This window comes from Mesoplodon densirostris, chromosome 15 (assembly GCF_025265405.1).
Source record: "Mesoplodon densirostris isolate mMesDen1 chromosome 15, mMesDen1 primary haplotype, whole genome shotgun sequence".
Classification (NCBI taxonomy): domain Eukaryota; kingdom Metazoa; phylum Chordata; class Mammalia; order Artiodactyla; family Ziphiidae; genus Mesoplodon; species Mesoplodon densirostris.
This window is the reverse complement of record NC_082675.1, coordinates 17111452-17132041: the sequence shown is the minus strand read 5'-3', so window position 1 is coordinate 17132041 and position 20590 is coordinate 17111452. Positions and strand designations below refer to the sequence as shown.

Genomic DNA, 20590 nt, shown 5'->3' with positions numbered 1-20590 from the left:
ACGGAGCATTGAGTAGAGTTCCCTGTGCTATATAGTAGGTCCTTATTATCTATTTTATGTATAGTAGTGTGTATATGTCAATCCCAATCTCCCAATTCATCCCACCCACCCCCTCCCCACCTTGGTAAGTTTGTTTTCTACATCTGTGACTCTGTTTCTGCTCTGCAAATAAGTTCATCTGTACCATTTTTCTAGATTCCACATATAAGCGATATTATATATTTGTCTTTCTCTTTATGACTTACTTCACTCTGTATGACAATCTCTAGGTCCATCCATGTCGCTGCAAATGGCATTATTTCATTCCTTTTTATGGCTGAGTGATATTCCATTTATATACACATCACATCTTCATCCATTCCTCTGTCGATGGACATTTAGGTTGCTTCCATGACTTGGCTATTGTAAATAGTGCTGCAATGAACAGTGGGGTGCATGCATCTTTTTGAATTATGGTTTTCTCCAGATACATGCCCAGGAGTGGGATTGCTGGGTCATATGGTAGCTCTATTTTTAGTTTTTTAAGGAACCTCCATACTGTTCTCCATAGTGGCTGTACCAATTTACATTCCCACCAACAGTGCAAGAGGGTTCCCTTTTCTGCACACCCTCTCCAGCATTATTGTTTGTAGATTTTTTGATTATGGCCATTCTGACTGGTGTGAATACCTCATTATAGTTTTGATTTGCATTTCTCTAATAATTAGTGATGTTAAGCATCTTTTCATGGTTTTTTTTGGCCCATCTGTATGTCTTCTTTGGAGAAATGTATATTTAGGTCTACCACCCGGTTTTTTGGGTTTTTTTTTTTTTGCGGTACATGGGCCTCTCACTGTTGTGGCCTCTCCCGTTGCGGAGCACAGGCTCCGGACGCGCAGGCTCAGTGGCCATGGCTCACGGGCCTAGGCGCTCCACAGCATGTGGGATCTTCCCACACGGGGGCACGAACCCGTGTCCCCTGCATTGGTAGGCGGACTCTCAACCACTGCACCACCAGGGAAGCCCTACCACCCAGTTTTTGATTGTGGTGTTTGTTTTTTTTGGTAGTGAGCTGCTGCATGAGCTGTTTGTATATTTTGGAGATTAATCCCATGTCAGTTGCTTCGTTTACAAATATTTTCTCCAAGTCTGAGGGTTGTCTTTTCATTTTGTTTATGGTTTCCTTTGCTGTGCAAAAGCTTTTAAGTTTAATTAGGCCCCATTTTGTTTATTTTTGTTTTTATTTTTATTACTCTAGGCAGTGGATCGAAAAAGATCTTGCTGTGATTTATGTCAAAGAGTGTTCTGCCTATGTTTTCCTCTTAAGAGTTTTATACTATCTGGCCTTACATTTAGGTCTTCAATCCATTTTGAGCTTATTTATATTGAGGTATAGTTGTTTTACAATGTTGTGTCATTCTGAGTTTATTTTTGTGTATGGTGTTAGGAAGCGTTCTCATTTCATTCTTTTACTTGTAGCTGTCCAGTTTTCCCAGCACCACTTATTGAACAGACTGTCTTTTCTCCTGAAGTCTACTCTTAAAAGACTTCAACAAAGCATTTGGGAGATTATCTATCCTCTGGGTCAAGGTGGGGAAATTGGGGCATCAAAATATCATTGATGAAATAGATTAATAACTAGTTGAATGACCCTGTTATCCCAAAGGACCTTGCCTTTGTCCTCAGCCCTGCCCTGCCCAACATTTCTCTTGATAATTTGTCTGAGGACACAACTTCCAGGCTTAGCAAATTTGAGGAGGATGTGAAGCAAGGAGAGGGAACCTAACCATGATCCAAGGAGAGCCCTGAGGCCTAGGACAGGGGGTCAAATCAAACACGGGGAAGTCTGATGGAGAGAGCTACTGCAAATGAGAGCTACGCACCGGACATCAGTGACAGCCCACAAGAATCCCGAGGTAGGTGCTACCATCACCAGTTTTACAGAGGAACTCACCCAACCCCCGATACCACCACCTGGTAAGTGGCAGAATAAGCCCTAAACACTGGCCTGTGACCTTAACCACTGTATTTCTCCCCATCACAGAAGTGCTGATAGCCCCTAACCCTCAGAAAATACAGCTGGGTCAGTAAATACTGCTGGCTCAGTGGCCTGTGCCTCACTCCAAAACACTTTCAATCCAACCACTACCCAGAGGAGACAAGGACTGTTACCGCCACCTCTGCCCTGTTCTTCCCAAGTCCAGTGTATGTTCCACATTGTGGGCCAGAATGGTGGTCAGTCATCTCAGACTTGAAAAATCTCATGATACAATATAGGCAGGGCAGATTTTATTACCAGTGTCACAGACCAGGAGTTTCAAGCTCAGCTAATTTTGCCCCAGGTCTTCTTGCCTCCAAAGCCCGAGTTCATTCTCAGAAGGTAGTTTCAGAAGGTTTTTTTTTTTGGCTTAAACAAAAGCAGGGAAGTTTCTGTAAACAGAGAAGGACTGTGCAAACAGCTTCCTATTGGAAGTGGGGGACCACTGACCCTATTAGAAAGCAGGGAAGAGCTGGAGTTTGGTTGCCTGAGCCCTACGTGACCCAGCTGCTGCCCAGAGGGGTGTGCAGACCTCCCTCCCAGTAACGCTGTAGCAACATGGGCTACTACTCACTGAAGTAGGGAACTGCCTCACACAGGGACGAGGACCCATGCCTCCTAGCAAGTCACAACCAAACAGGCTTCAGTGTTAAAAGGATGAGTCCCCCATCGCTGTCATTAAAACAAAACAACAAACCATAAAAACAAATGAAAACAACTGTCAACTGCTGTTCTGATCTCCAATAATGGTGGACTGTAATTCAAACCAATCCTGCTAAAAATAACTTTAAAATGTAGATAAAATACAGACAATATCTTTTGAAAAGCAATGGAGAAGGTTCTGCTTCTGCTAATGATGGAAGAACTCCTATTCCATCCAACCCTCCCACAAATGACAGCTATAAATTCTCAACAAAATGTAGAAAGCAACCTTAAGGCAGTGTAGAGCAACCACTGAGGAGAAACTGGAGGGGAGCTGACAGTTGGAAATGAACAGCACTGGGTAAGTTCCCACTTTTATGGCTTTTTGTCTGATAACAGGCCCCAAGTGGCACTCTGGGGGGTAGTTAAAACTTATATAGAAACCTGGCTTCAATAAAAAAAAGTGTTCGCAATGATCCCAGCACTGTGAGGGAGTAAATCCCAGAAACGAGAGGGAGCCCCACATGCCCAACTCTATGATCCCTAAATATAGACTCCAAGCAGCCAGCTAAAAGAACTAAAGAGACGTATCAGCTGCTGCTCACCAAAGAGGAACCCAAGTTTTAAGTCTGAGTTCAGCCAGGTTAACTGCCTACTTGAAAAATATTCATCAGCAGAATTTCTACAGTGTATTATTAACAAAATATACAGGATGTAATTCAAAATTACTGTACATACAAAAAAGCAAGAGAATGATCAATACACGAGAGAAAAAGCAATTAATGAAAACTGACTTTGAGATGATCCAGATGTTAACATTAACAATCAAAAGTTTTTTTTTAGTTGGCTGCGTCAGGTCTTTGTTGCTGCGTGCGGGCTTTCTCTAGTTGCGGCGAGCAGGGGCTACTCTTCGTTGCGGTGCGCGGGCTTCTCATTGCAGTGGCTTCTCTTGTTGCGGAGCACGGGCTCTCGGCATGCAGGCTTCAGTAGTTGTGGCACGCGGGCTCTAGAGCACAGACTCAGTAGTTGTGGCGCACGGGCTTAGTTGTTCTGTGGCATGTGGGATCTTCCTGGACCAGGGCTCGAACGCGTGTCCCGTGTTGGCAGGCGGATTCTTAATCACTGTGCAACCAGGAAAGCCCAACACTCAAGATTTTTAAATCAACTGTTATACATTTGCAGCAACATGGATGGACCTAGAGATTGTCACACTGAGTGAAATAAGACAGAGAAAGACATATGATACCACTTATATGTGGAACCTGAAAAATGTGTACAAATGAACCTATTTACAAAACAGAAATAGAGTCACAGATGTAGAGAACAAACTTATGGTTACCAAGTGGGGGAGGGATAAACTGGGAGATTGGGATTGACATACACACACAACAATATATAAAATAGATAACTAATAAGAACCTACTATATAGTACAGGGAACTCTACTCAATACTCTAATGGGAAAAGAACCTAAAAAAGTGGATATATGTATAACTGATTCACTTTGCTGTACAGCAGAAACCAACACAACATTGTAAATCAACTATACCCCAATAAAAATTAAAATTTTTTAAAGTAATCAACTATTATAAATATGCCTGAGAATTATAAATGCACAAATAGGAATTGTGAACAGGGAAACTAACAAAACCAAATAAAAATTGTAGAACTGAAAAATACCATACCTGAAGTAAATTTAATAGATGGGATTAACAGCACATTGAAGATGAGAGATTAAAGAATCATTAAGCTTGAAAAAGAGCAAGGATTAGTAAACCTTTTCTGTGAAGGATCAATAGTAAATACTTTGGGCTTTAAAGGTCAAAGATCCATTACAAATACCCATCTCTGCCATTCTAGTGTGAAAGCAGTTATAGTAAATGAGGATAAACAGATTCAACCTGGGGTGGTCCATAGTCACAGATAGAGCAAATAGGCATCCAAAATGAGGAAGACAGAATAAACAAATGGAACCTAATGAAACTTAAAAGCTTTTGTACAGCAAAGGAAACCATAAACAAAAGGAAAAGACAACCCACAGAATGGGAGAAAATATTTGCAAACCAAGCAACTGACAAGGGATTAATCTCCAAAATATACAAACAGCTCATGCAGCTCAGTATCAAAAAAAAAAAAAAAAAACCCAATCAAAAAAAATGGGTAGAAGATCTAAATAGACATTTCTCCAAAGACAACATACAGATGGCCAAGAGGCACATGAAAAGATGCTCAACATCACTAATTATTAGAGAAATGCAAATCAAAACTACAGTGAGGTATCACTTCACACCAGTCAGAATGGCCATCATTAAAGAATCTACAAACAATAAATGCTGGAGAGGGTGTGGAAAAGGGAACCCTCCCACACTGTTGTTGGGAATATAAATTGGTGCAGCCACTGTGGAGAACAGTATGGAGGTTCCTTAAAAAAACTAAAAATAGAGCTACCGTATGACCCAGCAATCCCACTCCTGGGCATATATCTGGAGAAAACCATAATTCGAAAAGATACATGTACCTCAGTGTTCATTGCAACACTATTTACAATAGCCAGGACATGGAATCAACCTAAATGTCCATCGATGGAGGAATGGATAAAGAAGATGTGATACATATATACAATTTGAATATTACTCAGCCATAAAAAAGAATGAAATAAGCTATTTGCAGTGACCTGGATAGACCTAGAGGTTGTCATACTGAGTGAAGACAGGAAGACAAATGTGATACCACTTACATGTGGAATCTAAAAAAATGGTACAAATGAACCTATTTATTTGTTTTGTAGAGTCACAGATGTAGAGAACAAACTTACGGTTACCAAGGAGGAAAGTGGGGAGAGGGATAAATTGGGTGATTGGGATTGACATATACACACGACTATATATAAAATAGATAACTAGTAAGAACCGACTGTATAGCACAGGGAACTCTACTCAATACTCTGTGATGGCCTGTATGGAAAAAGAATCTAAAAGAGTGGATATATGTATATGTATAACTGATTCATTTTGCTGTACAGCAGAAACTAACAACACTGTAAATCAACTATATTCCAATAAAAATTAATTTTAAAAGAGTTTGTGGCAAAAAAAAGAGAAAAAAGAAATATAATCAGTCTTGTTGATCTGTGGGACAGCATCAGTCTAACATACACATAACTGCAGTCCCAGAATGAGAGGAGAGGGAGAATTAGGGCAGAAAAAATTTTTTGAAAAAACAAATGGCTGAATTTTTCCAAATTAGGGGAAAGTTCAAGAATCACAGCAAACCACAAGTAGAATAAATGTAAAGAAACCCCTACCCAGGGACTTCATAATCAAACTGCTAGGAACTAAAAATTGAAAATACTGAAAACAACAAGATAGAAATGGAGCATTATATAGGGAAACAACATTTCAATCATATGAAATATCCCACAACTTTGTGAGTATACCTAAAAAAACTACTGAACTGGGCCTCCCTGGTGGCGCAGTGGTTGAGAGTCCGCCTGCCGATGCAGGGGATACGGGTTCGTGCCCCGGTCCGGGAGGATCCCATATGCCGCGGAGCGGCTGGGCCCGTGAGCCATGGCCGCTGAGCCTGCGCGTCCGGAGCCTGTGCTCCGCAACGGGAGAGGCCACAACAGTGAGAGGCCCGCGTACAGCAAAAAAAAAAAAAAAAAAAAAAAAAAAACTACTGAACTGTATACTTCTAAAAGGGTGAATTTTATGGTATGAGAATGACATCTGAACTTACCAAAAAAAGGCCACTTCCATCTTACTCTCCTGGATCACTCACACTGGGGGAAGTTAGGTGCCATGTCATGAGGACACTTAAGCAGCTGCATGATGAGGTCCACGTGGTAAGAAACTGATGTAGGTCTCTTGCCAACAGCCAATATCAATGTGCTGTGATGTGAAATTCTGGAAGCAGATCCTCCAACCTGAGTCAAGCCTTCAAATGACTGCAGCCCTGGCCAATATTCTGACTGTAATCTCACAAGAAACCACAAGCCAGAATCACCCAACTAAGCCAATTCTGAATCCCTGACTCACAGAAACTGTGGAAGATAAATGTTTACTCTGTTAAGTCACTAAGGTATGGGGTGATTTGTTATACAGCAATAGATAACTAATAAAACTGACAATGGTAAATACGTGGATTAAATATAAAAAGCTTTTCTCTTAATTTCTTTAATACATATAGCTGAGCAAAAATTTTAACATTGTATGGTATACATTGTAAGTATTATATAGTGTATAAAGATGAAATACCTATAACAACTATTGCATAAAATGCGTACCCTTCCCCCATACCTTGCCCTATGCATCTCTTCCATCTGGCTGTTCCTGAGTTAATCTACCTGTAACAACCTGTGTCCATTGATGGGTGAATGAATTAAAAAATGCGACACACACACACACACAAATCTACCTGTAACAACCTGTGTCCATTGATGGGTGAATGAATTAAAAAATGCAACACACACACACACACACACATACACACACTACTACTACTACTACTACTACTACTACTACTACTACTACTACTACTACTACTACTACTACTACTCAGCCATAAGAAAAGAATGACATTCTGCCATCTATGACAAGATGGATGGACCTTGAAGGGAATACACAATACAATCACCTATGAACACTAAACCAAATCTCCCTGGACTGTTGAGATTTATTAGAAGGACAGCTCCCTGTGGTGCTAGCAAATCTTGAATCTAAAGCAATTGGGTAATGTGCAGGCTGAGGAATATCATCACGAGTTTGAACATTCACAGGAGCTTCTGTCCAATTATAATGTAAGTCTTTGGGGATGAGCATTTCTTCCCAATGCCAGTAGGTCACACTGACCTTATAAAGTATAATATTAAATGAGAGTGCTAGAGAAATTAGCCTTTAAAGATCTTGAAATGCTCCCCTTATCATCTTCCACAATTAACTTGTTTTATTTCCCTTTGTCCTAACTACTGAAGTAGAAACAAGTTATTTTTATGGAAGATAGATAGATAATTGACTGCTCCAAGCAAAAGTAGTAAGATGTGAGGTTCATAATATATAGAAGTAAAATGTATGACAGCTATCACACAAAGGTTGGAAGAGAGGAAATGCAAATATACTGTTTTAACATTCTTGTATTACATATGAAGTGGTATAATATTATTTGAAAACAAACTGTGGTAAGTTAAAGAGGTATACTGTAAATCCTAGAGTAACCAAGAAAAGAAAATAAGCCAATGAAGAGATAAAATGGAATCATAAAAATAATCCAAAAGAAGGAAAGAAAAAAAGGAAACAAGAGATGAGGCGAATAGAAAACAAATTGCAAGGTGCTAGATATAAAACCAAACATATAAATATTCGCATTATATGTAAATGGTCTAAACACCCCAATTAAAAGGCAGAAATTCTCAGATGGGATTTTGAAAGCAAGGTCCAATTATATACTACCTTTGAGAAACCAACTTTAAGCATAAAGACACATAGATTAAAAGGATGGAAAGGGGCTTCCCTGGTGGCACAGTGGTTGAGAGTCTGCCTGCCGATGCAGGGGACACGGTTTCGTGCCCCAGTCTGGGAAGATCCCACATGCCGTGGAGCGGCTGGGCCCGTGAGCCATGGCCGCTGAGCCTGCGCGTCCAGAGCCTGTGCTCCGCAACGGGAGAGGCCACAACAGTGAGAGGCCCGCGTACCGCAAAAAAAAAAAAAAAAAAAAAGTTTGGAAAATATATATAATGCTAACACCAACCATTAGAAAGATGGAGTGGCTACATTAATATCAAAATAGATTTCAGAACAAGGAACATTATTAAAGCAGATCATTCCATAATAATAAAGTAGTTAATTTATCTGAAGTACATAATAATACTAAATGTTTATGCAGCTAATTGTAGAACTTCAAAACACATGAAGCAAAAACTGACAGAAATAAGAGGAAAAATAGTCTAATCCACAAGTATAGTTGAGGTTTCTATATCCCTCCCTCAGTAATTTATAGACCAAGTAAATAGAAAATGAGAAAGGACATCAAAGATTTAACACAAACTCCTTGACCTAATTAACATTTATAGAAGACTCCACCCAACGATAACAGAATACATATTCCTTCCAAGTGCACAAAGAACATTTACCAAGAGAGATCATGTTCTGAGCTGCAAGATAATAAATGAAAAAGGACTGAACAATATAAAATGTGTCCTCCACCACAACAAAAGTAAAAATAATAAAAATCTAGAAAATCCTCAAATATTTGAAAGCTGGGGCTTCCCTGGTGGCGCAGTGGTTGAGAGTCTGCCTGCCGATGCAGGGGACACGGGTTCGTGCCCCGGTCTGGGAAGATCCCACATGCCACGGAGCAACTGGGCCCGTGAGCCAAAATTACTGAGCCTGCGCGTCTGGAGCCTGTGCTCCGCAACAAGAGAGGCCGCGATAGTGAGAGGCCCGTGCACCGCGATGAAGAGCGGCCCCCGCTCTCCACAACTAGAGAAAGCCCTCGCACAGAAACGAAGACCCAACACAGCCAAAAATAAATAAATAAATAAAGCAAACTGTCAACAAGTAAAAATAAACACTATTATAAAAAATATATATATATGTATATTTGAAAGCTAAATAATGCACTTCTACATAACCCATGGATCAAAGAGTGGGGGCAGATCACAGGAAAAGTTAGAAAAAAACACTTTGGAAAGAAATGGAATTTGGAAAGAAATGGAAACATGACATGTCAAACTTGTGGGATACTGCAAAAGCAATGCTTAGAATGTGTGTGTGTGTGTGTGTGTAGATGTATATATATCTATATATATATAGATATAGATTTTTTTTTTTCGCCACGCCACGCAGCTTGGGCGAGTCTTAGTTCCCTGACCAGGAATTGAACCCGGGCCCCAGCAGTGAATGTTTCCAAGTCCTAACCATTGGACTGCCAGGGAATTCCCAAGAATTTATATTTTAAATGCTCATATTTAAATGAAGAAAAATCTCAAATTACCTAAGTTTCCATCTTAAGAAAATAGAATATGAAGACCAAAGTAAGCACAGAGGAAATAAGGCACAAAAATCAAATCAAATACAGAAAAATAACAGAGAAGTCAGTTAAGCCAAAAGCTGATTCTTCGAGAAGATCGATAAAATTCATAAAAATTTAACCAAATGGATGGGGCAGTGGGGAGACACAAATTACCAACATCAAGAATGAGAATGGGAACATCCCTCCCCAGAGATTCTGTAGACATTAAAAGGATATTAATAGAATGTTATGGATAACCTAATGGCAATAAATTTGAGCATTTAATTGAAATGGACAAATTTCTTTTTTTTTTTCCCCTCATCCTCCTCCTCTGGCCCCATCCTGAAATGGCTGAATTTCTTGAAAGATAAAAACTACCAAAGCTCAATGAAGAGGTAATAGATAACCTGTATAGCCCTACATCTATTAAATTGAATTTATGGTTAAAAACCTTCCCACAAAGAAAACTCCAGGCCCATATATCTTCAATGGTGAATTCTAACAAATATTTAAGAAAGAAATATTACCAATTCTACACAAATTCTTCCAGAAAATTGAAGAGAAGGAAATGCTTCCTCTATTGGGGAAGCATTTCCCTGATACCAAAACCAGAAAAACACGGCAAGATAAGAAAACTACAGACTAGGGACTTGCCTGGTGGTCCAGTGGGTAAGACTCCATGCTCCTAATGCAAGGGGCCCGGGTTCGATCCCTGGTGGGGGAACTAGAGCCCACAGGCGGCAACTAAGACCCAGCACAGCCAAAATAAATAAAAAAATAAAAAACTACAGACCATTATCCCCCATGAACACAGACATAAAAATTCCTAACAAAATTTTAGCAAAGTGAATCCAAAAACATACAAAAAGGATAATATATCATGATCAAGTGGAGTTTATTCCACAAATGCAAGTTTGGTTTAACATTCAAAGATCAATCATTCATATCAACAGACTAAAAAAGAAAAAAGCAGATGCACAAAAGGCATTTAATAAAATACAATATCCATTCATTATAAAAAACTTTCAGCAAACCAGCAATAGAAAGGAACGTCGTTGTTTGATAATGGGCACCTACAAAAAATAAGCATCACACTTAATATTGAAAGAAATCAGCAGAAAATAGGAATCTGAGGGGGAAAAAAGGTTATTGAGAAATTCATGTTTTGGGATGTGCAAGGATAAATTTTGCTCATGATTTCCCTAATCATTGCTTTAATCAACTATATAATTGACATTGTCCGATTTTTTAATCTTGTATATGCTTGTGCTTGTAATTATCCTTAAAATCTTTTAGATATAAAAATAAACTTACAAGGGGACTTGCCTGGCAGTCCAGTTGTTAAGACTCCATGCTTCCACTGCAGGCGGCGTGGATTCAATCCCTGGTCCGGGAACTAAGATCCCACATGCCACGTGTCACGGCCAAGAATAAACAAGCAAACAAACTTACAAATTCTAAAACCACCACAAAAGAAGATTTTAATAGAATGGAAGGGATAAATGGAGACTGAATTACTTCAAGCTGAAGATGGCTGAAGGAATTACCCAGAATGTAGCACAGAGACAGAGACAGAAATGCGAAAAAGAGGTGAAGAAACATAGAAGATAGATGCCATTCAGACCTTCTCACTCTATTAGGAATTCCAGATGGAAATAACACTGCCTGCCACCCAGGTTTGTTCTGAGAGTTAGAAGGGAAAGATGATCATAAAAGCTAGCACATATAATGTTTACATGTGCCAGGGATGTTCTGTGCAGTCATCACTGGAATAAAGAAGAGCTAACGAAAATGTCGTCTCATCAGTGAATTTACATCATGGTACCTCCACAGAAGTGGATGCCACGGAGCTGTTAAAGAAGCACAAGGCAGATCTACAAGTACTAATATCAAGGTGATCTTCAAGATACATTGTTAACTGGAAAAAGCAAGGTGCAGAACAATACATAGTGTGGCCAGTTCACAATTGTCCAGGCATAGACAGCTCTAGGAAGTTACAAGGAAGTAACTTAGAAGGTAACAGTCACTGCGCTGCAGGGAGGGGAGACAGGAAGAAGGCTGGCTTCACTCTGGGCATTTTTGTACTGTTTTGAGTTTTTAATTCGTGTCTGTATTAAGTAATAATAAAAATTCTATTAGAAGAAAATTGGGGGAAGTTCTCTGGTTGCCTAGTGGTTAGGATTCCGGGCTTTCACTGCTGTGACCCGGGTTCAATCCCTGGTCGGAAAACTGAGATCTGCAAGCCACGTAATGCGGCCAGAGGAAAAAAAGAAAAGAAAATTTTGCGAGGTGGTGGGGACAGCCAGTGCAAGGGCTGGTGGCAGGAAGGAGCCAGTGGTCACCGAGTGTATGCTGACTGCGGTCTGTGTCCCCAGGAAAGCCCTGCTGTTGACCACAGACTCCAGGCCACAGGCCAGGCTGTTGGCCTGTGTTTCCTGGGACTGGATGAGGCTGCCCAAGCTGTCCTTGTCCCAGACCCCCTCCCCATGGGGCGAAGGTGCCTCAGGCCAGTCCCACTCCTAGAGGTGAAGAGAAGCAAGACATCCACCTCCTCCTCCTCCTCACGGAAGGGAATTAGTCATAAAATGATATCACTTGTCATCATTCTTGAAGTAGAAGATACATGATGCAGTAATAAAAAGTGCAGTTTAAAAAATGATAAAAATGCAGGGAGGCACCAACAAAAGTGCGAGGTGAAAGGCAGAGAAGGAAGCAGAAATGCATGGTGATTTCTTGTGTCTGGGAGAAATGAATATCCTGTTCCAGTCCTGAAGATGAGAAACTGGAAATATAGACCCAAGTATATTAAAGATAATGGGGGGGTATAAATTGCAAGTTTGGGATTAACATATACACACTACTATATATAAAATAAAAAACAAGGACCTACGTGTAGCACAGAAAACTGTTCAGTATCTTGTAATAACCTATAATGAAAAAGAATCGGAAGAATATGTATATATACATATGTATGTATAAGTGAATCACTTGGTTGTACATCTAAAACACTGTAACTCAACTATACTTCAATTAAAAATAATTAATTAAAATAAAAGACAGCAACGAGGAAAACTAAAAATGCCTTAATTTTCCAAATTACCCAGGGGAAGACATTATGGCAAAAAATGAAGAGCAAAGAAAGCAATATGGAAGCCTTAATAAAGGGGATATATGAAAAAGGGAAAAGTTAAGATCAAGAATCTGGTACTAATGTAGGTGGGATAAAGTCATTTATTAGAAGCAAAAGTTCATATTTGACCAAAAAGATAAATCCAACCAATTGTGACTCAGTTCCAAAGTAAAAGTTTGAGCAAAGTACACCAAGCAAATAAATACACAAGAAAAGAAAACAAGGACGTGATAGTCATATCCAGCAACGCTGAATTTTGTTAAAAAGTATGAAGTACAACCAAAGTTTCATTAGGGTGAGGGCCATAATCCACACAACATTTCAACTCAAGCTGTGAACCAGCATTACTTTCAGAGAGGGGAATGGGGCTGGGGGTCATAAATATGGACCGTCCATAATTTCACATCTTTAATGATAACATTTTCAGTTATTACTACAATAATTAAAAATAGAAATCTTAAAATCTGACATTGTTATGAAACTTTACTGTCCAACATATCAAACTGTAAGAGAAATGCAAGACAAGAAACTGACAGACATTAAAATGTGGTTGAAGGGACTTCCCTGGTGGCACAGTGGTTCTGCCTGCCAATACAGGGGACACAGGTTCTAGCCCTGGTCTGGGAAGATCCCACATACCGCGGAGCAACTAAGCCCGTGCGCCACAACTACTGAGCCCACGAGCCACAACCACTGAAGCCCGCGCACCTAGAGCCTGTGCTCCACAAGAGAAGCCACCACAATGAGAAGCCCGCTGAACGTAACAAAGAGTAGCCCCTGCTCACCACAACTAGAGAAAGCCCGCGTGCAACGAAGACCCAACGCAGCCAAAAATAAATTAATTTAAATAAATAAAAAAAATTTTAAATGTGGTTGAAGAATTGCATAATGTCTTTCAGTCCTGGACAACACAAGTCGGGGGGGGGGGCAGGGGGAGGAGAATGGGTGTAGAAAGAAAAAAGTTCATCATGCCTAAGCCAGGTCTTGTGCTCTCCCCAGCACCACCTCCGACAATGGTGTCCCTCTTCTGCACAAATGACACCATCATCCATGCAGCTGGACAAGATCCTCTACCCTCATGACCAGTCAATCGATCGCTGACTCCTGTCCATTTAACCTCCTGAATGCCCTTGGAATCTGTCCATTTCTCTCCATCACCTCTGTCTCCACCCTGATCCAAGATACTAGCATCCTGCCCCTAGATTATGACAGGAGCCTCCTAATTCACCCTGACAAAACCTTCCCTTCCACCTACCATCACCTGCTCTGCACATCACAGCCAGAGTGATCTTTTCAAAATGGAAACATTCTCGTACCACTCCTCTGGGTCCATGAGCCAAGGGTTTCCTGTTGCTCTCAGGATAAGGCAGAAATCCATTACGTGACCCTCAGGGCCATGCCCACCATGGCCCTCCCTGCCTCTCCAGCTCCTCTCACACCAAGCTCCGTCATTCTGTCCTCCAGACGTCCTTCCATTCATTAAAGACTGTGTTTCTCTCCCACCACAGGGCATTTATCTGCCCAAGCCATCTCCTAGACCTGGACTGCTCACCTCTGGGCTCTTGGTCTCACTAAGGCCAACTCATCCTTCAGATCTCAGCTCAACTGTCACCTTGTCAGGGAGGCCTTCCGTGACCCACGGGTCTAGCTCAGATGCCACTATTTTTTATGCTCTCAGAGAACTCTGTTCCTTTCCTGCATAGTACTTATCCCATTTAGGCTATTACTTGATTAATGTCTGCCCCCACCACTAACACCACCACTAGCCTATAAAGAACTCTGAGAAAAGGAATCCTGTTTTTGCTCACCCACTATCTCCCCCAATGGCTTGCACGGTATCTCAAATATAGTAGGTGCTGCAATAAACATGAGAACCATGAATGAATCTGAATCAAAGCATCAATATTAGTAGATCAATCTTATTAATCTCTATTTACTGTCACAGAAAACCTTTTTAGTTTCTCATGGAATATCAGTGGAAACTGACCATAAATTTCACCCTCACAAAGTCTCATATTCTGAAAAGTGGAAACAACTGATTGATTTCTCTGACCAAAGCACAATATGACTAGAAATACACATGAAAACTAGAAACTAAAAACAGCAAGGGCAGGATCTTATTCACTGCTGTATCTCCAGCACTTTAAATAGGTGTTCGATACATATTTGTCAAATGAACAAAAATAAGAAGATGAAATTGACGACCCCCAAAGAGTAGGACAGAGAGACAAATAGGAGAGAAAAGAAAATCAAGAAGGAATAATAATAGGAATTTTAGAAAGAAAACAAGAGAGACTAAAATGATCAAAGAAATAATGTAATTTTCCAAGAAATTGAGAACATGGATCCCCAGATTGAGAGAGCCCACCAAATACCCGGCTAAATCGATGAAAAAAAAGATGGTGTGTATGTGTACACACGTACACACACACACACACACACACACACAGGAATACTACTCAGCCATAAAGAATGAAATAATGCTATTTGCAGCAACATCAATGGACCTAGAGGTTATCATATTGTACTAAGTCAGAGAAAAATATCATATGATATCACTTATATGTGGAATCTAAAATATGACAAATGTACTTATTTACAAAACAGAAGCAGACTCACAGACACAGAAAACGAACTTACGGTTACCAAAGAAGAGGGGCAGATAAATTAGGAGTTTGGGATTAACAGATACACACTATATAAAACAAACAACAAGGACCTATTGTACAGCACAGGGAACTATATTCAATATCTCGTAATTACCTATAATGGAAAAGAATCTGAAAAAGAATATATACACACATACATATACGTATAACTGAATCAATTTGTTGTACACCAGAAACTAACACAATCAAATATACATCAATTTAAAAAGAAAAAAGAAAAAAATCACCCACACCAAAAATGACCACACATCACCTTAACATTTCAGAACACCGGAAACAAAGAAAAGATGCTACAAGCTTTCATAGAGAAAATACAGGTCGCCTATAAAGATTCAAGAATCAGAATGGCTGTGGACTTCTAAATGGTAGCACTGGAAGCTAAAAAACAATTGATGCCTTCAAAATTCTGAAGAAATATAATTCCAAACTAGGGTTCTACACCCGGCCAAACTATTAAGGGTTTAATAAAGGATAGAATAAAAATATTTAAGACACACAAGGTTTTTTTGTTGTTTTTTTTTGGCCAGGCCACATGGCTTGTGGTGTCTTAGTTCCCCGACCAGGGATTGAATCCGGGCCCCTGGCAGTGAGAGGGCTGAATCCTAACCACTGGACCTCCAAGGAATTTCTGCAAGGTCTTTTTAAAAGTGCCTGTCGTTCCCCTTTTCTCAGGAAATTATTGGAGGAAATACTCTGCCAAAACTAGGTAATAAAACAAAAAAAGAGCCAGAATCTAAGAAACAAGGAATCTAACCCAGGAAAGATGTTAAGTTCCAGAATGACACTGTGGGAAGTAAGTACAGATCGACATGAAGATGGATGCATGGAGCCGTGAAAATGCACCTCTAAGACCTCCACACCCAGGAACACGACTGACCAAGGCCTCAACAGCTCTCCCTGAAAATCCATGGTAGGGTTTGCACCAAGACCTCACCTCCCACGCATTACTCCTAGTCAATGACCAAGTGTGACAGGGACACTAAAGCAGGCCTATTCCTGGGAAACATAGGACTCCCCTGATGACTGGAGACCCTGGAGGCTTTGCTGAAGTTTCCTTAGACTGCACGGAGGTCTAGGATGCTTCCACCCAACCTCCTCTCCTTCACTTGTGGTCCAATGACTCTCGCAGCCTTTGCCGGCTCCCTATTTCCCATCACTGAGGCGTTGCTCTTAATGAATTCTCCCATGTTTAATCCCATCTTGTTTTCTGCTTCTCAGAGGACCCAGAGGAAAACGAGTGGAACCAGGAGCGATCTGAGAAAACAAGGAGTTGGAACTGTCTTGCCCACCACCAGCATGGGAAGAGGATACAGTCCTGGCTGGCAGGTGGCATGGATAGATCCTGGCACACTCAGGGCTCCATTTACTAAAGATCTCACCAGTTGTGACCTGGGGAATATCACGGTGGAGGGAAATGCTGTGGTGGGTGTAACGGTGCAGGCATTTGAAAAAATCAGGGGTGGAAGCTGAGGGGACAATGCCTACAAAAAATAGTGTTGACTATTAGTATTATTAAGAATTGTATAATTGTACCGATGCCCTGCAGAAAGATAGTGAGGAACTGAGCTGTTAACATGCAGTCAATGGCTAAGTGGGGGCACCTGAGGGCCTTGGTTTAGAGTAGAAATAAAAGGATCTTTTTTTAAAAATTGAGATATAACTGACATACAATACTGTGTAAGTTTAAGGTGGACAATGTGTTGATTTGATCCATTTTACATATTGCAATTTGAGTCGCTGACAAAAAGGCCCTTATCACCTGCAGCAAAAGAGCAGACACAGTTGAATGACAAGCTAAAGCCCTAATTGAAGGAGTCAGAGCTCCAGAGACTGAATGCTCAGCCAAGGCACATCTGTTATGCAAACGAGGGGCATGGGGAGGAGGAGGTCCTCAAAACTGAGACATCTGGATGGATGCCCTCAGGGATGTGGATTCCACACCCTCCACCCCCAGACTCTGGGCACGCAGAGGGGGCTCAGCCCCGTAGGGGAGCTGGCACTGCTGCTGTGTTGGAAGATGCTGCGGAAGCCTCTTCCCCACAAGGCAACAGGGGCCCCCTCAGAAGCTGCCCTCGCCTCTCCTGGCTGCCCGGCCACTAATTACAACTAAATCACAGCATAACGGGGCCTGCTAAGGGAAGAGAGAGACTATATCCTGTATTAGTCTTCTACTGCCATGTAACATATTACCACGGACTCAGTGGCTTCAAAAAAGAACCCACTGGGGGCCTCCCTGGTGGCGCAGTGGTTGAGAGTCCGCCTGCCGATGCAGGGGACACGGGTTCGTGCCCCGATCCCGGAGGATCCCACATGCCGCGGAGCGGCTGGGCCTGTGAGCCATGGCCGTTGAGCCTGCGCGTCCAGAGCCTGTGCTCTGCAACGGGAGAGGCCACAACAGTGAGAGAGGCCCGCGTACTGCAAAAAAAAAAAAAGGTTAAAATGGTAAATTTCGTGTTATGCATATTTTACCCCAACTTTTTAAAAAGGGAATATGTGTAGACAAGCTGGCTGGCCCTCGAGCAACCTTTCCTCTCTCTGGTTCTGGGCAACTCTAGGGTGTGTGTGTGTGTGTATGTATATATGTGTAGGGGGAGAAATCTTTCTGCTAAGGAGAGGTACAGAGAGGTCACTTGATGTAAAGGCCGCATAATACATACAGCATTCATCCCATTTGTGGGGGAAAAATACATAACTGAGCTATTCGCAGATGCACAGCAAAAGGTCCGGAAAGAGGTACCCAAACTACCCCCCCAGAAAGGGACTGTCACTTTTTATCATGAAGTGTATTTGAAACATTTACAGCATATAGATAAAACTTCTGAAAGTTTTTTTTTTTAATTTTCAAAGTGGACATTAAAATGTAAAACCACTTTAAAAAGTGAAAGTCACACACTGTATGAGTCTTTTTGCAACTCTACAGCTGGCAAGTGATTAGCATCCAAACTATACCCATTGGACGATTACAAATCAATAAGGAAAAGATTACCCATAGAAGAAACAAAGGACATAAAGGCAATTCACAGCAGGAACCAGAACGGCCAATAAACAGTGAAAAGATGGGCAACTCCTCTAGCAACCAGGGATGCAAGTTAAAATCACAATCAGGTTGAAGAAAAATTGTCAAATCTGATGGTACCAAGGGATGGACACTCCTCCCCTGCTAGGAGGCTATGTACTGATGGAATCACCGTGGAGATCTGGCAAATATCTGTAAAGCCCAAGCGACAAACAGCCTGAGGCCAACAAGCCCACTTCTATTTAAATGCTCAGAAGATCTCACACTTGAACAAGGAGACACAGTCTAGAATGTTCACTGCACCATGGTTTATAACAGAGAAAAACTGTAAACTACCTAAATATAGTATATTTACACAATGGGACACCATACAGCAATCAAAATAAATGAACTAGAGCTATGTGTATCAATAAGGAAAAAAAGAATCTCTTAAAAAGTATTCGGTTTTTATAGAAAATGACATGGGGTCATGATGCAAATCTCAACAAATTTCAAAGAATTTAAATAATGCAGAAAATGTTCTGAGACTACAATGCAATTAAGGCAAAAATCAATAGCGGTGGGGGACTTCCCTGGCGGTCCAGTGGTTAAGGATCCGCTCCCACTGCAGGGGGCATGGGTTCGATCCCTGGTCGGGGAACTAAGATCCCATATGCCACACCATAGCATGACCAAAAAAAAAAAAGAAAAAGAAGAAAAAAAAATCAATAGCGATGGGTATGGAGTCGCCTTCTGGGGTGATGAAAATGTTCAGGAACTAGATAGCGGTGACAGTTATACAACTCTGTACATGTACTAAATGCCACTGAATTGTACTTTTTTTTTTTAAGAAAAATGGTTAAAATGGTATTTTTTTTGGCAGAAGAGCAAGTGATTTATTAAAATTGGAATTCAGAGTGCACATGAGGGTGTACTGATCAGATCTGCATTTTAGAAAGCTCACTTTGCCATCACACACAGGATAGTTCATCTTTTTTTAAAATAACTTTTCTTATTGAAGTACAGTTGATTTACAGTGCTGTGCCAATCTAAAATGGTAAATTTTATGTTATGTGTATCTCACCACTGTTTTTTAAAAAATCAATAACAAAAAATACTGCGGAAACCCCGTCTTAATAAAATAATACTCTTTCGGGACTTCCCTGGTGGTGCAGTGGTTAAGAATCTGCCCGCCAATGAAAGGGACACGGGTTCGAGCCCTGGTCCGGAAAGATCCCACATGCCGCGGAGCAACTAAGCCCGTGCGCCACAACTACTGAGCCTGCACTCTAGAGCCCATGAGCCACAACTACTGAGCCCACATTCCACAACTACTGAGCCCGCGCGCCTAGAGCCCATGCTCTGCAACAAGAGAAGCCACCGCAATGAGAAGCCTGCGCTCCACAACGAAGAGGAGACCCTGCTCACTGCAACTAGAGAAAGCCCGTGCACAGCAACAAAGACCCAATGCAGCCAAAAATAAATAAAATATTACTCTTTTTTTTTTTTTTTTTTTTTTTTTTTTTTGCTGTACGCGGGCCTCTCACTGTTGTGGCCTCTCCCGTTGCGGAGCACAGGCTCCGGATGCGCAGGCCCAGCGGCCATGGCTCACGGGCCCAGCCGCTTCGCGGCATATGGGATCCTCTCAGACCGGGGCACGAACCCGTATCCCCTGCATCGGCAGGCGGACTCTCAACCACTGCGCCACCAGGGAGGCCCAAATATTACTCTTTGAAACAACTGATAAGTCAAAGGAGAAAGCATAATGGAACTCAGAAAACTGAGTAATAATGAAAATACAATCTACTGAAATTTACGAAATGAAGCTAAAACCATGCTTAGAGAGAAATGCGTAACTTTAAATTCATTCCTTAGAAAAAAGACTGAAAAAACGAATGAACATTCATCCCAGGAAGCTGGGGGGAAAAAAACAGCAAATTAAATCCAAAAAAATTAGAAGGAAACTATAAAATTAATTTTAAAACCACAATACTGAATGTCAATAGTCAAAAATTGGTATTTTAGGGCCTCCCTGGTGGCGCAAGTGGTTGAGAGTCCGCCTGCCGATGCAGGGGATACGGGTTCGTGCCCCGGTCTGGGAGGATCCCATATGCCGCGGAGCGGCTGGGC

General features: G+C 41.2%; 1 protein-coding gene across 5 annotated transcripts in view; it reads right to left on the bottom strand.

Moving 5' to 3' along the window:
* Nucleotides 1–2038: 2038 nt before the first annotated feature.
* Nucleotides 2039–20590, bottom strand: part of ACADS (acyl-CoA dehydrogenase short chain) — a 37779-nt gene continuing 19227 nt past the window's right edge. For 2 of the 5 annotated variants that reach the window (XM_060119451.1, XM_060119454.1), the window contains one exon: nt 2044–3870. Coding sequence is in view for 2 of the 5 variants with exons in the window: in XM_060119454.1 (XP_059975437.1) it covers nt 3856–3870 (15 nt within the window). In the remaining 3 variants the exon portion in view is untranslated. Of the gene's footprint in view, nt 3871–20590 lie in introns of all 5 variants that reach the window. The other 3 variants (XM_060119452.1, XM_060119455.1, XM_060119453.1) reach the window with 2 other exon arrangements.